The sequence below is a fragment of the Miscanthus floridulus genome, chromosome 18, assembly GCF_019320115.1.
Source record: "Miscanthus floridulus cultivar M001 chromosome 18, ASM1932011v1, whole genome shotgun sequence".
Classification (NCBI taxonomy): Eukaryota; Viridiplantae; Streptophyta; class Magnoliopsida; order Poales; family Poaceae; genus Miscanthus; species Miscanthus floridulus.
The window spans coordinates 7761369-7776316 of NC_089597.1; the positions used below are offsets into that span (position 1 = coordinate 7761369).

Sequence of the window (14948 nt, forward strand, 5' to 3'; positions counted from 1 at the left end):
TTTGAATTAGTAAAAAGGGGCAAAAATGACTTTTATAAATTGAATTTGAATTCAAATTTGATTTGTCTTCCTTTTACTTAAATTTTGATTTTTGACCAGTAACATGGCCCATTAGGGTTATTTGAGTCAAATGACACATGGCCTCACATGATCACATGAAATTTGACCCTTGTAGTCATGATCTTTATTTAGGGTTTTGAATCACATCACATGAAATAACAACATTATGAAATAAAGCTTATTTAGTGAATGCATTCAAAATTTTCTACTTCATGAATGCTTTGTAATGCATATGATGACATGTCAAATTTTAGTGCTGGGTTAAAACACCAGAGGTGTTACATTGGGGGCTCCTATCGGGTTCATAAACCCAGGGTCCCTTGTGGACCGGCTTCCTAAACAAGGGCTCGACCTAAGCAGACAGCGCGCAACTCATGGGCCGGCCCAAGTATCTAAACAACAGGCCTGAAGGGCGATCCAATCACCGATCGGAAGGTCTGGCCGAAGAGGAGTGATGCCCGTTTTCTGACTCCGGCCCACCTCTCCGACCGGAGGGCTCACTTCGGTCTCCAGCCCACCTCCGGACAACCTCTCCGACCAGAAGGCCTAGCCAAAACAATACTTCCAACTTCGACCCCATGTCTCCGACCGAGGGACACAAAAACCTTGCTCACTACTTGTCTCCGACTAGCGCGATCAAAACCGACTAGGACCAACCGACCGGGGACGCCCGCTCGAAAAGGATCGGGGAACGAACAGAGAAAGCAAGGCAGAGCGCACAAGTCAAACTATGATACCGGGGACTGTACCCTATACACTTGTAGAAACAGTACTCTGCAACCTCCCTGACATAAATAGTGTTGCAGGCACCGACATTTTCCCTACAATATTGTGGGCGCCATTAACTTCCATACGGTAAGGCTCCTCCCACGTGCCTCTAGGCATCGATAGTGTTGTGGGCGCCGATATTTACCGTACTGAGTGAACATGGTGAAACTCCTCATATGCCTCTGGGCATCGACAGTATAGCAGGTACCGACATCTGCCATACCCGAACAAAACGACAGAACCTCCCACATGCATCCGATATCCAACAGTGTTGTGGGCGCCTACCATCATCCTGTACCCGTCACGTGGGCAACAAGGCTTAGAAGCATACGTACTCTCTCCCTCTCACATATAAGGCCATCCCCTTCATCTATAAAAGGGGATGTGCACTCTCCCAATATTCAAGTCATTCCAGATTCATTAGATCGATCAAATTCATTAGCTCACAACCACAGAACCGCTAGGTTTGGACCTCAAGCACACGCTTGAACACTTAGCTCATAGCGAAGCTCCTATCGCTCTCGGCCCTTCCAACTAGAGCCAACCGGACCTCTTGTACCCCCCATCTTTCTCCTTCTCGTTTGTAACCCCACTGCAAACTTCGAGCACCTGGGCTCAGGAATAAAGTCATCGACCGACTCAAACTAGACGTAGGGCACGTTGCCTGAACTAGTGTAAACCCTGTGTCATTGAGTGCTAGGCCACCTCCGATCATAACGTATGGCAAGACTATAAATATTTACTTGTTGGTCACTTTCTGCACCAACAGGTACCTCTATGGTTGCTATTGCAAAACATCCCGCTATTCATACTAAGGCTATGCCTAAGTATGTTACACCTAATTTGAGAGGGCCCAAAATTATTTGGGTACCATCAAAAAGTGGATGATTATTTGTAGGTACCATCGGCATTGGAGATTTGATTCAATTGACCTCACATTGTTCATCATATGTTGAAACAAGTTATGAAGCTTAGTGCACATCCAAACCCAATGCCAAGTGAAAATTGAGTGAAGTCCAAGTGTTATCAACATACAAGTGCTATAATTCAAGTTGTTGGTGATTCATTGGATATATTTGATGACTTGCAAGTAATTGAGTTGAAGCTTGCTAGTGAGCTTAGTTGGCTTTGTGCTTTTGCTTACTAGCATATGTAGGAGCCCCCTCATTGCTTGAAATACTAGTGACATAAGTTTATGTGACATTGCTCCTAGAATTAGTTAGGTGAGCTCTAGCTAGCCCGACACCTTTGTTGCTTAATTAGGATCTTAGCGAGGTGCTAGAGAATATAGATAGAGGGGTGTAGTCTTGGCTATACCGATAGTTTTAATTCCGCACTTGTTTTGATTAGTCGGCGCGATTAAGTTTTAGAAACAACTATTCACCCCCCTCTAGTCGCCATCTCGACCCTACAGCAGTGCCAGTCCTAGGGGGAGGGCACGGGGTGTGACGGCCGAGGGACCAGGCGAGGGAGCGACTCAAGCCGAGGTATACAAACCCCATGCCCTATAGTCCATTAGGCATCAGCAAGCTAATGAGCAGATAGAAGAGAAGAAGAGAACTGGCCAGGCGGCCCAAGAAAACAACGTCTGCCTTTCTTTCCTAGTTTTCCTTTCCCCACGGCCCTCGGACAGACTAACAGAGAGAACAGAGGAGGCGAGGAGCCGCGTAGCGGCTGCACACTTTGATCGTGACTCGCGAGTTCGCGAAGCGCCGATGCACACACGTGGAGCCGGAGAGCCGTGCTGCCGCGGAGAGCTAGATTGCTCGAGACACGGACACGACGCACGACGGCGACGACCAGGCAGGGCTCCACGATGACGACATATTGGTTCTTTCCTTCTTGCGAATTGCGATAGGCGATCAATTGTTTCAATTCATGTCCAGGACCTAGGTAATTTTTTCCTTGTTCATTTTTAATCCAAATTAACTATTTGTACAGTATTTCATACTTCTAGCACTTTGTACTTATATAGTGTTTTTCTTATTTAGGTGTTTATAATTTTAGAATATTTTTTCTTAAGGTAATCATATTAGTTCTAGAAGTATAAATATATTGCTTTTTTGTCTACATTGTTCCTCGATAATTATCAAACATGTTAAATTAAAAATATATTATTGGATTTGCTTTCGCTTTGTAAGTAAAATTAGCGTCTATATATTATAGGATTTTATACATGGTCTAGAGAGGTCGTCACGACGAGTTCGCTTAAAATTCTAGGACCGGCACTGTCCTTGAGATTTTGTACACCTTATAAGCCTGTCCAAAATAACAAGGTACAAGTCCACGTCGAGCAACCAAATATACCCAGCTTCTTCTCTGAGGCATCCACTCTGCGGCCCATACGGTCTGAAAGCCCAGACGAATGGCCCAGTAGTAGTAGTGGCCCACCTGACCTCTTGGCTCGCAAACAAACCCTAAGCCACCGATCCGATGGCGGGGATCTCCCGATCAAACCACAAAACCCTACCCGTCACCGCCCCCTTATATAAAATGGCTCGCCCTCAGCGCGCCGCCGTTCCTTCGCGCACACAAGCAAACCCTCCTCCCCTCCGCAGCCCGCCGCCCGCCGCCCGCCCGCCCGAGGAGGAGGAAGAGAAGGCGAAGGAGTAGCAGCACCGGGCAAGATGAAGACGATCCTGGCGTCGGAGACGATGGACATCCCGGAGGGCGTGACGGTGACGGTGGCCGCCAAGCTGGTGACGGTGGAGGGCCCCCGCGGGAAGCTCACCCGCAACTTCAAGCACCTCAACCTCGACTTCCAGCTGCAGGAGGGCGGGCGCAAGCTCAAGGTGGACGCCTGGTTCGGCACCCGCCGCACCATGGCCGCCATCCGCACCGCCATCTCCCACGTCGAGAACCTCATCAAGGGCGTCACCAAGGGGTACCGCTACAAGATGAGGTTCGTCTACGCTCACTTCCCCATCAACGCCTCCATCACCAACAGCAACACCGCCATCGAGATCAGGAACTTCCTTGGCGAGAAGAAGGTACCCATCTTTCTTTCGCGCGTGCGGCCGAGCAGATCAGATCTGGGAGTGTGGTGATGCGTTCTGACCTTTGACTGACTGGTTGGTGTTCATGATGATCCCGGGATGGCCAGGTCAGGAAGGTGGACATGCTTGAGGGCGTGACCATCCTTCGGTCCGAGAAGGTCAAGGATGAGCTCATCCTCGACGGCAACGACATCGAGCTCGTCTCTCGCTCCGCCGCCCTCATCAACCAGGTGAATACCTACCTATTGATTGCATCCCGTCTGTCATTGCTTATCATCTCTTACTGGTACATATACGAGGTGGCTGCTGTATGCAGTGTCAGATGTGCTTTGGTGTGGTAGATCATGATCCTTGCATTTATTCCTCATTATTGCTCTGTTATGAAGCAATTATTGCTGGTGTAGATAAATTTTAGTAATCCAATATCAAATGATAGGGTTTTATCACATTGGCTGTGCCTGGATGGTAGGAACCAGGTGGTTTCTGCTTGAAATGTCCAGGTAGATCACATTTTAAGTTCATATGACACTAGTGCTGTCAAATACAAACTAGAACTGTAGCCCTGCATCTCGAGATGTATAAATATCCATCATTCATGTATTTAGTATTTTAAGGCTCTGTATTTAGTAACAGCGAGCACCTAATGCCTGGAAAATGTTATGATTGATCTTAGTCCTAACTGTGGAAATGCGCGTGTAGTAGATTAACTATGTGATGAATTCAGTGAGAAACTATTGTTGTCTTGTTTCATTTTTGTACCTGTTGCTGACATTGTGATATTTTACACATGGTATGTCACTTTCTAGTGCAATGCTTATGTCAACTATTGTTCCTGCTTCTATTTTGATCTTTGTTTTCCTCTTTGAAGTGCATCATGAATTTACTAGTTTTGTTGATTGCTGTTATATAATTCTCATTACTACTGGTGGATTTGGATTGATGTGCTATGATTTGTGTTGCTGAACGAGTTTTCTCCATTTCTCTACAGAAATGCCATGTCAAGAAGAAGGACATCAGAAAGTTCTTGGACGGTATCTATGTCAGCGACAAGGGTGTGATCGAGGAGGAGCAGTGAGCGACAGTAGCTAAAATGCCTGGAGATGATCCAGAAGTGCTACATCTGCCAGCCATGTTGCTATTATCGTTTGGGTTGCAATTTTCTGAGACTGAATTTTGTTCTTGGTTAGGATGTGTTATGGAGCATGCTATCTTATCCTACATATTGTCGTCTCTGTTTAAGAATATGAACCTTGTTTCTCATTCCCTAAAGATAGTTGACTGCCAGTGTTTGTGGTTGAAACGAAAACCGGAGGTTTATTAACTGAATTTGCGTATTCGATTGGATTGCCATGCTGACTGCTACGCTTTCATCTTGTTTTTAATTTTGCGTCTCAGTTTAAATTCTATTTTCAAAAGGTCAATGGCTTCAAGTACCCAGGAAAGGCTTAGCCCTTACTGTTTTTCTATTTCATTACACCAACACGCTGAATGCGGTGGTTGGAACTCGGATTGAGATTCTGAATGGGGCACTGATATGTTGTTTTACTTTGATTTGATTCGTTTCAAATTTCACTTTCACATTGAATGTTTTATCTAAATTTCCTAGTTGGAGCCTGTACGTGTATTCACACTTTCGTGCATAGCAGTATTGGCAAAATATTTCATGTCCTTAAAAGGTATGGACATTGCTAATACAAGATTGCAAATTACTAATGTCTAAATGGATCCACCTATCATTAGCAGTTCAAAAAATAAGTTTGTGAACTCTAGCGAAACCTGGTTTTTTTCAGAACTCTATAAAGCAAGCATTCTTCTAGCGAGTGTGCGACAGAAAAACACAAAGTTCATGTTGAGTTCAGCCGCAGATTCTTCTGAGCACGAACATGCCATATCCGATGCCAAGAAACGTGGCAATGGAGATCCCGAAGATGCCGACGAGGATTCCGGGCACCACGAGTGAGGTCCAGCCTTTGGCCGTGGCCATGGCGGCCGCGGTGGTGGGCCCGCCGACGTTGGCGTTGGAGGCGATGAGCAGCGGCTTCCTGTCCATCCCCATGATCCTGCCGGCCGCGAGCACAACGGCGAGGTGGACGGACACCTGGACGAGCGCGAAGGCGAAGACGCTGGGCGCCCGGGTGACCGCGTCCACGACGTTGCCGTTGGCCCCGACGACGGCGAATAAGAGCTGCATGAGGATGAGCGCCAGGGACTCGCCGGCCGGCGCGAGCCTGCCGAGCGGGCCCGGGAACGCCGTGGCCAGGAACACCACCAGCGCCGTGACGCACGGCAGCGTGCCGCCCTGGAGGCCCAGCCGCGCGGCCATGGCCGACCCGGCCTTGCAGATGATGAAGGACAGCGCGACCGCCGCGCCGCCGTTCAGCACGAACAGCCGCCCGCCCCCGCCGCCGCCCTCGTCGGGCTCGCCATCCTGCTGCGGACTCTCCGTCGCCGTCTTGGGCTCTGCTGGGATGTTGGACGCCAGTGAGAAGAGCGCCATGAAGTAGAGCGCCGAGATGAGGTTGTCCGCTGCGACGCCGGCGGCGAGGACCGATGGCGTGAGGCCCAGAGCTTCCGAGATGGCGACGTAGTTCACCGCTGCTCGTTGCAGTCGATGATGTCATCAGTGGGCAGTGGCAGTGATGAGTGAGAGTAAGCAAAGCATTTACAGTTACCTCCGCCAATGTAGCTGCCCATGAGTGCAGCTGCGATCTTCCAGCTATCTTGGCCCAGCGATCTCATTGGGATCAGCAGGTACGCCACCGTCGTGCCGATTACAGTTGCGACTGCACACCAAAATGTTCAACATTCATTCGATTGATTGATAGATGAGCCTGAGGCCTACGAAAAGAAAAGAAAAAAGATGCGATTTTGTCCGCAACCAGATCCGAGAAGGAAGGCCTTGAGGAGGTCGCCGGTGGTGCGGACGACGCGGCGGAGGTCGGCGCCGAGGAGCAGCAGCGGGACGGCGGCCGGCAGCAGGTACTCCATGACGGCGTCGTGCGCCGGCGCGCCGGGGGTGACGAGGCCGACGGCCGTGGCGGCCAGGCCGGCCATGATGCTGACCAGCGCCCCGCTGAGCGTGGCGCCCCATGACGTGTTCTCCTCCGCCCTTCATATATTTGCCATTCAATCCATTTCGTCAACGTTACACGGGGCGTAGGGCGACTGGGCGAGGCAGACAAGCAAGCTCCGGTCAGCCGGTCGTCGGTGGCTTACCATGTGCCGAACGCGGCGGCGGAGAGGAGGAAGGCCCAGTTGCCCCAGTGGTCGCCGGGCGCGATGGCCACCGCGGCGGCGGGCGGGCGGAGGGCGTGGCGAAGGCGAGGGGAGGAGGAGGCCCACTTGTCGTGGCCGCCGTGGTGATGCCGGATGGTACAGGTTTGTGGGCGAGGAGGCGGGCTGCGGAGGAAGAGGAGCCGACGGTGCTGCGGCGACGGCGAGGGGTGGTTGGAGAGGAGGAGCTGAGCCTGTGCGGCGGGTGGCGCCATGCCGCCCCCCACCTCACCCGAAACAAAATCCTCTTTGTCCTGTTGGGGCGCGCCGCGCCTGCGCCATGTGTTTGCTTGCTCTTGTGCACTGGACACCGGTGCTGCCGGCCGGCCGGCCCTTTCCTCCTGCTCCTGTCCGTATTTTTCTTGCCATTTTACCTGTCCTTTTACGGCACAATTTTTTGTTTTCTCGCATGGAGAAAGTGACATGGAGTCTCATGCTCATCTTGTCTTATATATCCGATGCCATATTCTACTGATGATGGTGAAATGTTTGTGACCTTTATTTTCTTCGTTTTCTTCTTCAGAAGAAAGGATTTATACGTATAGGATGTTTTCTTTTTTAGAGAAAAATGAATTTTACTAATCTACGACGAGAGTCAAGATACCCAATCCAGCCGACTGAATCCCTCCAAAATTCGAAAGATGCAGGCGGCCGAACCTGGACCAATATTCGGCTGCATATGTCAGTGTAGCCATGCTGCCACTTGTCAGTTGCCCCTGTCCGTTCCACCAATTTCCAAATGTTTGGTCCCCGGCGATGCACATCATGAGTTCATGACAGCATCTAACCTTGATTAGCACCGCTTGACTACCACTCTGTTTCTTTCATCATAAAAGGGTTCCCTTGAAAGAAATTTATGAGAATCTGCTGGGAACAGCCCCGAGCCGACCTGCATCCTTAGACCTGCAATTCTTTCATAGGGAAGCATTGGATCTGTCAGCCCTTGATACTCCAATCACGGAGGAAGAAGTTTGGGAAACGATCAAGTCACTGCCAGCAGATAGAGCCCCGGGCCAGACGGATATACAGGCAGATTTTACAAGGCTTGGCAGGTGATAAAAGCAGATCTCATGGCGGTAATTATCACTTTACAACAAGGTGATGCAAGGGGGCTTGGATTGTTAAATGGAGCATATATCACTTTGATCCCCAAGAAGAAAGATGCATTGACTGCAAAAGACTTTAGCCCTATCAGTTTAGTGCATGGCTTCGGTAAACTCATAACCAAGATTCTGGCAAATCGGCTGCCCCCCTTCCTGGACTCACTAATTTCTACTGATCAGAGCGCATTTGTTCGTGGAAGACGCATACATGATAACTTCATTCTAGTGCAACAAACAGTTAAGGTGTTACATCGACAAAAGGTGCCTAGCCTCTTTCTCAAGCTGGATATCATATCTCTAAAGCTTTCGACTCTGTGTCGTGGTCTTTTCTCTTAGAAGTGCTGCAACATTTGGGCTTTAGCTGTTCGTGGCGCAACTTGGTGGCCAATCTGTTATCATCATCCTCAACTCAAATATTATTGAATGGAGAACCGGTTGAACTCCTACAACATCAGCGAGGTCTTCGACAAGGGGACCCTTTATCCCCCACGCTCTTTATTCTAGTGATGGATGTGCTTAATAGTTTGTTTGTGAAGGCAGGGAATGAGGGGCTGTTTCAACCGTTATCCCCACGTGTGGCTGGCCAAAGACTCTCCCTATATGCTGATGATGTTGCCTTGTTTTTCAAGCCACTTGAAGAGGAGCTGCAGATTACTAGAGACATTCTCAAGGTGTTTGGGGATGCTTCAGGGCTGCAAACTAATATTCAGAAAAGCAACATTATTCCCATCAGCTGTGCAGATGGGTCTTTGGCAGCAATTCAAGATACTCTTCCCGGAACAATCCCAGAGTTCCCGTGTAAATATTTGGGCCTACCGTTGTCTAATAAGAAGCTTCTTAAGAGGGATCTTATGCCATGGATTGAGAAAATCGCTGACAAACTCCCGTGTTGGAAGGCGGCTCTCATGAACAGGGCTGGATGTGCCACGTTAGTCCGGTGTGTTCTCTCCGCCATGCCTATTTATTTGTTAATCGCCATCAGCGTCCCGAAGTGATTCATCAAGGCAGTGGATAAAATCAGAAGGGGTTTTTTATGGCAGGGAAAGGAAAAGGAAAAGGCTAATGGAGGTTGTTGTTTAGTGGCTTGGGAGAAGGTTATGAGACCGTTGGAACTTGGTGGATTGGGCATCCCCAACTTAGAAGTGATGGCCTGGGCTTTGCAAATCAGGTGACAGTGGTTTAAAAAGACCAAAGCTGATCGTCCTTGGGTTGATCTGGAGCTTCCCTCGCACCCTAACTCAATAGCTCTATTTGCCATCGCTGTCACTACAGGGGTAGGGAATGGACACAATACTCTTTTCTGGACTAACCGGTGGCTGCACGGGTGTTCGATTGAGAATCTTGCGCTAGCTGTCTTTGCTTGTGTCTCTCCAAGAATTTGCGAAAGCCGAACTGTGGCTGAAGCTCTCACCAACGTGGTGTGGCCAAGGGACATTCAAGGAGGTCTATCCTTGGCTAGTATTAGAGAATTTCTACAGCTATGGGATTGCCTCTTGGAAATTATTTTGACTCACCAAGAGGATCGTCATACATGGAGGTTCGATGCAAGTGGATGTTACTCTTCCAAATCAGCCTATAAAGCTTTTTTCTATGGTGCTGTGACCTTTGAGCCTTAGCGTCGGCTATGGAAGACTTGGGCCCTTGCCAAATGCAAAATGTTTTTGTGGTTTGCAATCCGAAATAGATGTTGGACGGCAGATAGGCTTGCTAAGAGGGGCCTCTCTCATCCGGATAAATGCCCTCTATGTGATCAAGAAGATGAGACGATACAACATCTTTTAACAACATGCGTCGTGGCAAGACAAGTTTGGTTTAGATTATTCACTCCACTGAACCTAGCAGATTCAGTCCCCTGACAAAATAAACTGAGCTTTGTTGACTGGTGGCGCACAACGATGAGCAGAGTTAGTAAGGAGCACAGGAAAGGAGTGAACAATTTAATTATTTTAGGGGTCTGGATTATTTGGAAGCATAGGAATGCATGTGTTTTTGAGGGGGCTTCTCCTTCGCTTAACATGATTTGGAGTGAGCTGAAGAATGAGCACAACCTCGGGTGCATGGTTGGGGCAAGAAAATTACAGGGGTTAGGTCTCGCGCTTGCAGACTAGTCTTTTTGAGCTAAGGTCGAGTCGTATTGTCTAATATGTGTCTAAACCATATGGCTGTGTGATTGCCTCACTCATATTTGGTCCCCGTATAAGTGAGGATCCTGTTGGGGACTCTCCTTTTTACATCTCTATAATGCAACGAAATGCAGCCCTCCTGTGTTTAAAAAAAAGATAAACCATGATGTAATGACCGGAGAAGATGATGTTGCAGCATCGTTCAGCTGTATGAAGATCGTAAAAACGTCTACGAATGAATGGGTTTCACAAAGCGACGTGATACTGAAACACCACAAGGAGAGACAGGGACCAAAAGGTCAAGGAAACTTCTTCTCCAGCGGATCCAGAGTATCTCAAGCAGTCAAGGGCCAATCAGCCTGTCACAGGTAAGGTAGAACTGCAAGTCTGCAACTGCCACACAAGGATCATGGCAAAACTAATGCAAATGATTAGCGCTAAAGATGGAGACCGCCTCTTGTAACCGCTCCTGCAATCAACAAGCATAATTCCAAATGCCTGTCTCTCTCGTGCAGTGGCAAAGCACTCAGGCCTGGGGGCACCACAGCCTGGCACCATTTCTCTGCACCTCACAAGCTCAGGATTCTGATACATGCACATGACATCACAGGTGGCACTTGTCCTCTTGTCTGTTTTGGTTTTAGTTTTGGCTTGACTCTCATCTCAATCAGCTGCCGCCAAGAAAAATATAGTCACAAATGCGTCTTCTGTTCATCAACACAAATATTCAGGTTTTTGGGGACATACCTTCCAGGTTGGCAACAACTCCATGCATTTTGAATATACATACATACATATAGGAGTACATGACATCAGAGGTGAGGTGCCAAATGTCATAGTAACCTTTGAAGCCAATCATTTGTTCTTCATAGGATGCATACGTGTCTGCTCCAAAGAGACGCGTATGGACAGCACCAAGTCAAAGATTTGCAGATTCGCGCACACGGACAAACAGACCAATCATGACTCAAACATACACACCAATAGAGGTTTCTCATACCTACAGACACTGCAGGATTATTATAAGGAAGAGCATTCCGTTGATACTACACAGAAACAAGAATTTAGCTGTCATGTCTTATGTTCAGATAAACTCCTTGGCGTCTATAAATAGACCACAGTAGCAGGAAATTAAGCATAAGTGCAACCAGCTCCCTAACATCTCCTCCATCTGTCTGCTTCCTACTCTCTACAAAAGAAACATCTCCTTCGTTTGACAAAGATGGCGGAGAAAGCAAGCGCCACTCGTCTCATCAGAGTTTACAGGGCTGAAAGGCAAAGGAGAGTTCGTCCGCTCCCACGGCGCGGACAGATTAAGCTCAAGATAGCACACATTGTGGTGCGCTCCATCGCTTCCGCACTCCTCAGGGCCCTTTCGCCACTCCCAGTTCTCAATCAGAAATGAACGTGACAAAATTGTAAAGTTAGTTTCTGCTCTAGGTTTGCTCCCTGTGTAATCTGTTTATCAGAAAACGGCAGTATGTAGAGGTCTTTCCTCTCTCTGCAGTATTGGTGTGAGTGAGCTTCATGAATGGCCCTGTGGTCCATTATTCTCATTTTTCTTGCCTTGATCCTGTGTTGCATCTTTAGCTTGTTGCTCAGTGTTCTCATCGCTATTAGGCCGATCGCCATCTGATTCTGATTCGCTCTCAGAGCTGTCGCTATCTGAACTATCTCCGCAGACTAGACTCTTTGATGGCTTTATAGTCATACCAACGATACTTCTGATCCATGCCCCCTCAAAAAGAGAATTTCCTGATGAGGTTGAGCCACCCGTATCCTCCGCATTTGATGAGATGCTTGACGATGTGCCAGTCAAAAATGTTGAGGCTGCTTTGCATGCAGTCACAATTTCCTTTTTCGCTTGTTTCAGCTGAGTGCAGAGAAAAAGATTGATGAGATTCAGTATGTGCCAATTTTATAAACTAAATTAATTTGGACAGTATTGCCAATGGATAAGGCTACAGCTACTGCTACTGTTTCAAATAATGGCAAAATTCCTTTGCATAAAGATTTTTAAGAAATATATTTCCAACACAATCTGACAGTGTACCACAACAATTTTCTATTAGATTTCCTTCAGCTAGAAAGAATGCACATTAATTTTTGAGTCTTCCCCATCCTGTTTCAGTTTGGTTAACATGATGGCATGATCTACTTGCTCAAGTTTTCAAAGAGTGAGATGCGGAACACAAAAGTCTAGAAGATACACATAACTTGAGGGGAAGTACATCAAATTCCAATGGTACAACAGGAGATGACAAAATTTCAAGAGAAAACAAAAAAATAGCAGAAAAGTCCAGAATGCATACCTTTACTGCTGTAGTTTCAGCAACCTCTAGAGCAGCATCACCCGCATTTGCAAAGCGATTGACCCAACCTGCACATAATCAATCACTTTGGAGTCATAAATCAGTTTAATTTTGAAGATGTTTTCATGACTGGATTTCAGTTCAAAATAAAGGGCTTATATTTCAGCAGCCATTATAGACAAGGAACAACCAAATAATTTGTTTACAAGTCAAATGGTAAGAAATGATAAGAACCTGGAAGTTTCGGTACTTCAAGCTTTTCGCAGAAGATATTGCAGAAGTGGTTGCAGTTTCTTGACAGGAGTTCATATGACTGTCCAGGCCACTCCCAGCTCAGTTCCCTTAGTATCTGATTTACCTTGAGGATACAGCAGTTGGTCTTCCCCAGCACTATGGACTCACGATAAGTGTACATGGGATTTTTGCATGGGGGGCAGCTAAAAACCCCAGTGCCACGGTCGCAGTAGCCAAAGGACCATTCTTCATCACCATAGACCTGTTAGTTGAGATGCTCAGGAGTTAATCACAACAGAGCCTCAACAATAAGCACCTAATAATGAATAGTCAGTTGCTAGGAATCCAATCGCAGATAAAATCATTGATACCAATACCATGGATGCCTAGTTTCGTAGGATGCAACAACAACAAAGCCTTTAAGTCCCAAACAAGTTGGGGTAGGCTAGAGTTGAAACCCAGCAGATGCAATCAAGGTTCAGGCACGTGAATAGCTGTTTTCTAAGCACTCCTATCTAAGGCTAAGTCTTTAGGTATATTCCATCCTTTCAAGTCTCCTTTTATTGCCTCTACCCAAGTCAACTTCGGTCTTCCTCTATCTCTCTTCACGTTACTATCCTGGCTTAGGATTCCACTACGCACCGGTTACAAAAATTTCATTGAAGAGAGCAGTAAAGGACCCTAACAATCAGTGCTTATTCTAGACGGCCAGGAGGAGCTAAGCAGTTCACAGAACCAGGAGCAGAATGGTTATAAAGAATAAAGAGTGTTTTTCTTTTCACAATTCATGGCATCATCGTTAGGACGACACAGAGATCTATCTTTTACCACAAGGCTGCATTCAACCCTACCGGATTAATAGGAAATCTCCAAGCCCCCATTGAGACTACAGTTTGAAGTCACACACTCTTCAAGGAGCACGCTATCAGGCTAAATGGTGACTACTGGCTAGCAGTTACATATATGGCACAGTTTGTACGCTTGTCAATTCCAACGAAAAATGAAGTTAAATTCTTCACACGAGCAATAAAAACATAATCGCCCCCATTCAGTACAAACAGCATTGAATTAAGATTTGGGGTAAAAAAATAACAATTTGACGCATTAACCAATGCCGCTATACAAAAAAGAACCGATTTCTCTCTCTCCAGAAGACGAACCCGCTGGAGTCGAGATCCAATCTTTGCGGGCGTTGCAGGCATCCCAAATGGAGAAAAAGAATGGCGGTGGGATCGGGAGGAGAAATGGATGACCTGGATGGCGGTGTGGAAGATGCCGCCGAGGCCGATGGCGTCCTTGAAGAAGCGGTTGATGTGGAGTACGGTGGTGTCGGAGCCGGCGGTGGCGACGTCGTAGACGTGAGCAACCACATCCTGGCCCATCCCCTAGCGCGGCGCCTCGCCGCCGGAGATCGCTGGAGCCTTTTGCCGTAGTCCAACCTTTTTGCCGGAGCGGATGACGAACCGGGCCCACCTGTCGGACGATCACCGGCTGGGTCCAGGCAGGCAGGCAGTCTACACTTTGGATGGCGCCGTTCTATTTTACGTTTTCGTTCTCTCTACGTTTTGCTCCAAATTTTAAGTCATTTTATAGCTTTTCAAGATACATATATTTTGTTAGAGCAACTCGAGCATCCAAATCAAGGCTCCTACTTTAGATTTGGATGCTCTCCTTACTTTTGTTGGCCCAATTTTTTTTTCTTCTACTCCGGTAGCAGCACCCATATCTAAGCCCCTTAAATCATTCCAACCGACAATGACAAGTGGGACCCGCTAGTCATTCTCTCTCTTCTCCCTCCCTTTCTTTCTTCTATCTATCCACTGTTCCTCTCCATATCTACCGTGCGGGGAGGAGTCCCGCTTGGGCAGGGTCGTGCCGCGACGAGCTCCCGCCGGGGAGGAGGCTGCGCCGGGGACAGAGCCGCGCCTGGGAGGAGGCTGCATCGGGGACGGAGCCGCCCCTGGGAGGAGGCTGCGTCGGGGACGGAGCCGCGTCGGGGTGGAGGCTGCGCCGGGGACGGAGCCGCACCTGAGCAGTGGCCGCGCCGGAGCAGGGGTCGCGTCGGGGAGGAGGCCGCGT

General features: G+C 48.0%; 3 protein-coding genes across 3 annotated transcripts; 1 reads left to right on the plus strand and 2 right to left on the minus strand.

Moving 5' to 3' along the window:
- The first annotated feature begins 3358 nt into the window (after nt 1–3358).
- On the plus strand, nt 3359–5130 carry LOC136521030 (large ribosomal subunit protein uL6-like). Its single transcript, XM_066514750.1, has 3 exons — nt 3359–3818; nt 3932–4054; nt 4813–5130. Exons 1-3 carry the CDS (start codon nt 3456–3458, stop codon nt 4897–4899), a joined length of 573 nt encoding a protein of 190 aa, XP_066370847.1. The 5' UTR covers nt 3359–3455; the 3' UTR covers nt 4900–5130.
- A 333-nt stretch (nt 5131–5463) lies between these two features.
- LOC136521908 (uncharacterized) lies at nt 5464–7495 on the minus strand. The gene is made up of 4 exons (XM_066515675.1): nt 7041–7495; nt 6704–6933; nt 6497–6607; nt 5464–6419 (listed from the first exon to the last, which is right to left on the minus strand). The coding sequence occupies exons 1-4, from the start codon at nt 7310–7312 to the stop codon at nt 5680–5682; spliced, it is 1353 nt and encodes a 450-aa protein (XP_066371772.1). The 5' UTR covers nt 7313–7495; the 3' UTR covers nt 5464–5679.
- A 3885-nt stretch (nt 7496–11380) lies between these two features.
- On the minus strand, nt 11381–14396 carry LOC136522914 (uncharacterized). Its single transcript, XM_066516709.1, has 4 exons — nt 14123–14396; nt 12870–13131; nt 12636–12703; nt 11381–12196 (listed from the first exon to the last, which is right to left on the minus strand). The coding sequence occupies exons 1-4, from the start codon at nt 14249–14251 to the stop codon at nt 11849–11851; spliced, it is 807 nt and encodes a 268-aa protein (XP_066372806.1). The 5' UTR covers nt 14252–14396; the 3' UTR covers nt 11381–11848.
- Between the last annotated feature and the right edge of the window lie 552 nt (nt 14397–14948).